This window comes from Coniophora puteana, assembly GCF_000271625.1.
Source record: "Coniophora puteana RWD-64-598 SS2 unplaced genomic scaffold CONPUscaffold_59, whole genome shotgun sequence".
In the NCBI taxonomy this organism is placed as follows: Eukaryota; Fungi; Basidiomycota; class Agaricomycetes; order Boletales; family Coniophoraceae; genus Coniophora; species Coniophora puteana.
In genome coordinates this window covers 307-4,441 of record NW_006913111.1, presented here as the reverse complement: position 1 = coordinate 4,441, position 4,135 = coordinate 307, and the positions used below count along the sequence as shown (strand labels likewise).

Below are 4,135 nucleotides of genomic sequence, written 5' to 3'. Positions count from 1 at the left end.
ATGTAAGCTTTCCCATCCCCAAAATTTCAAACTCCGGTGTGTGCGAGTCGCGTCTCGTCATAGTGAAGTCCTTGAACTACTCATTTTCACTCCCTGGCCGTGCTACATCAGTAAGATAGCTTTCTATTTATTTCTAAAAGCATAGAAGAAGTCATTATTAAAGATATAGTACATAAACTAGGGAAAGTAAGCGCAATAAAGGTATTGAACTCAATCACCTCCTGAGTGTGAGCCACCTGAGGCTGGCGTACGAAGTTCTGAGACATGTGCCTGCTTAGCCAGAGCTTCGCAAGTGATCTTTGTTTGAGCCTTCAATGCGATAAGTATATTTTTCTTGAGCTTGAAGGAATTCTTGGCCGGAAGTGTGTTATTGTCTCGTCGATGGAGATCCCATTGGCCGTCGAGTTCCTCCCTGTTAAGTCCATCAAGTACCTTCTCATCCAAAATCAACTCCAGCTCGTCCAGGCGCTGCTTCTTCTTCTCCTTTCTCTGAGAAAATCTCTCTTGTGCCTCGCGTTTTTTGACAGCGGTTCTTGCTTTATGCTCAGTAAGTTCCTTTCTCCGCTTTTTCTCGATTCCGCTTGCATCCACTTGACGAGTTGTCTGCACCAGAAATTCGTGTTGCTTGTCCGTAAGCGTCTCCATAAAAACGTCGGTGTTATTTCGCTTGAACACCATCCTAGCGTTGACCTGGTGCATTGAGGTTCCAGGGTTTTTATTTTGAAGTTGCCGGAATGTTCCCAGTGCGCCCTCATTTGCATCGTTGGTCGACGACATCCATGCATCCTGACGTTCTGTTTCAGACAGTGCCGCTATCTCCCCATCATCTCGAAACTCTGCTGAAAACCGCTCCCACCCTTCCACAGCACCTCTCAGGAATGAGATGAGGGCCCCAGACAAGTGCGGAAGGGATTCAGCCATTCCATGGACAACAGCCATTGTTTGGTGGTTTTCCCATCTGTCGCTGCCATCGAGTGTCGCCTTGGCAGTGTGGCCCGGTTCTAGAAGTAGGTTTGGGTTCTCTGAAAGCATTTTGACATGCTGGCTAACTTGCTGATGAAATGGTCCAAGTTCAAGTATGTTAACATCTCCTGATCCTCGTACCCTCCGCATGTAGGAGATGAGATTGCAATCCCATACACCGCAAGAACCACAAGTTCTGTGAGTGTTGGCTCATCGTGAAGAGCTTTGTAGAGGTTAGACTCTATGTGTGAGAAGGTGGCCTTTTGTTTGTTGTCCCGAACAGTCTCAAGAAGGCTGATATATGCTCCTTGCCAGCGAACCAACCAAGCTGCAGCATGGCAGTGGGACCCATAGCGTGTATTACTTGTGTCGGGGAATGTTGTAGGTTCTCCGGCTCCTACAACCTGCTCCATGAAGTGCCAGTGCGTATCTTGTAGTCCTTTCTTATCGTCTTTATGGTTAAAGATTGCCCCTGCTAGGTTTGTTACCTTAATGCCGCCTCGTGATGTAACATTAATGGCCCGGGACTGTGCCTCCGTGAGCTCTTCATCTTCATCAACTTCTTGGATTGTCGCTGCATTGTCCCGGTTCGGCAGGAGGAGGGGCCCAGCTAATCCACTTTCCTCCCAAAAGGCCATCATCTTCGTATTCCCAATTTTCACGCAGTTCAAGTCCTTGTGCATGCAGCATCCTGCTCGCACAAGCAGCATCCTTGCCCTCCTCTCGTCTGGCAAAAGGGCTGTAAAACGAAGTTTTCCCCATGTCATGGCGACTTTTTCGAGCATTTCTGCACTCTTTGACGCCTGCTCTGACATCTCCAGCTGTGCCCATCCATCGGGACCTCCTACTTGGTGCGTCAGTGCATCATTGGCCTCACGCCAAGCTACACCATAAGCAGGTTCATCCGATGGGAGGTTTCCGGAGTGCATAACTTCATAACCAAGCCCGAGGTATGTGTTGCGCTCTTTCCACTTTTGAAGTAGCTTGAAGGTTGCTTTCTGATCGGCCGCATGGTCTCCATGTACTCCCATCAGCTTTTTCGTAAACTCTATCCCACCAAAAGTAGTGCCTGTCCCTTCGTTGGCCGCATCGGCTGCCTTGAACGTTGTATAAAGAGCCGACAAGGTCTGTATCTTCAACTCCCAGTCATGTGCTTGCCTGATGCTTGTGTGGTCTAGAGTTGATTCAACTCCCAGGAAACGGACTTGATGGTCAATGCTGCCATCATCACGACGTGTTGTAAGTGTTGCGTGTTTTGAGCTATAATTAATGTTGCGGTGACTGGTATCATCCGAGCTGATTGTTATCGCTAACACCAACAGTTTAGCGAGTGCAGGATTAATTTAATCCACTGTAGCATACCGGTGGCCTGCTCCATTTCTGCCGCAACCTGAATCTGTGATGCAATCCCACCCTCGAGAAGAGTGCGTGAGACGGTGCGTTGGCTGACATCTTTTGACAGAGTTACACCAACACTACGGTATAGAAGCCTTATAACACGGCCAATCGAGTCTTGAGCACAGCCAGCAAGTGCTAGAGTCCGGATGATAGCACGAAATCGAGATGAATAAGTACCATGACGCCCACGCCCAAGAAGGCGCTGCTCCATGGATTTTCGGAATGAGAGCTTGCTGTGGTGCTTGTTTTGTGCGGTTGCAAGTGTCCTAACTGCTCGAAGGGCCCGCATCTGATGCTGTCGAGCCTTGTTCTGTACAGTGGTGAGTTTCTGCTTAAGCTCTTGCTGCTGTTGCTGATTGAACTGCAAATCTTGTCGCAGTGCTGCTGTCTCTGATATGCGAGCAAGCTGCTCCCGCTCCACTGCCAAAGCGCTTGCTGCATGCAAGCTGGGGATGATACTGCATTGTAAGACCCCTAGGTGAGCCTTAGCATTGTTCTTCAGTGCCCGCGCACGCTTCATGGCTTGCTGAGATGTCTGTAACTTCCGGCTGATTTTCTTCGTCCTCCCTACAGCTTTTGCCAGCTTTTTCTCCACGGTTTTGAGCGCGTTCCGTGTGTCAGCAAGCTGTTTCCCCTTTCTACCCAGCTCTCCCTCAACTATGGTAGTGTTTTCCAACGCTTTTTCGAGTTCATCTTGTGTTTGCACTAGAGCTTCTTCAGAGGCTTCATGCCGTTTCTCTAGGGTGAGTCGGATAGTTCTTTCGCTTGAAAGCTCTTTGTTGACAACTTGGAGCTGCTCTCGAACGCCTTTGAGCTCGTCTATGGCAAACTTCTCAGCTCTGCGCGTGTGCCGTGCATTATCCCTTTCTTCTGAGTCTTTGGCCGGTTGTTTGGGTTCCTCCACCTCCCTGTCCGTCCAACGTCGCTCTCCTGCTCTTCGGAGCACCTTCATCTGCTTCTCAGACCTTTTCTTCCTCCCTGCCATGTTCTGTTTGTTGCCCCACCACCAAATCCGAGTCTTGAGCGCGTCAAGTGTTAGTAGGATACTGAGATTAGGGTAATTAGAGTTTGGTTACTTTATCTCAGCTAATCTGCAGTTTATATCAGGTACTTAGTTGGCTAATATATCACATATTATACGTACAAGTTATCGAGTGAATGGCGCACCAGGTGTGGCCAAAAACGCGTACTCGACAGCTAGATATGCACGCGTCGGACGCGTTTAATTGCAGCGGGGACGCGTCTGCACAGCCACTGGCGCGTACATCCCCAAGGCGGCTTGCCCACGACTTTTTGGGCAGGATATGTGTAGAAATATAAGCTCTTTTGGGTGTTTCTAAGCCAAATTGCAACTTTTGTTGGGATTATTTTCCCAAAATTCGCCCCATTACACGTATATTTGTTCTCTAACTTGGCCATTTCGAGGTATTACCAGACCTCCTCCCAACAAAATCTGAATTAAGGTGTACTTAGCCCTATCATACATTTTTGACACCGTAGTACATGTGCTAAACACTACTATGGACTGTCGAGCGAGCTGCGTTCTGCGGCTTCAAAGGTATCACAGCGCATGCATCCTAAATAGGTAACCGATGCCTTTTTCCCGCGCGCCGTCACTTACAGCAGTTGCCCACCCTCATCTCCAGGACGGCTGCAAGAAAACCTTCACGTGACTAGTGGCTGTACGGTCGGCTATGTTCGGCTAAGGCCCAAAAGAATCTGAGTTTGAAAATCAGTTTAGTGCGCGGCTGCGCTCGAGAAATCTGCGAAGGGA

At 48.9% G+C, this 4,135-nt stretch overlaps 1 protein-coding gene across 1 annotated transcript; it reads right to left on the bottom strand.

Moving 5' to 3' along the window:
• Positions 1–432: 432 nt before the first annotated feature.
• On the bottom strand, positions 433–3,346 carry CONPUDRAFT_78464 (uncharacterized protein; the record flags this gene model as incomplete). The annotated part of the gene is made up of 3 exons (XM_007777784.1): positions 433–1,045; positions 1,105–2,272; positions 2,326–3,346. Coding segments are annotated over 3 exons (2,802 nt in total), but the record flags the coding sequence as incomplete, so codon positions are not given.
• Positions 3,347–4,135: the final 789 nt, after the last annotated feature.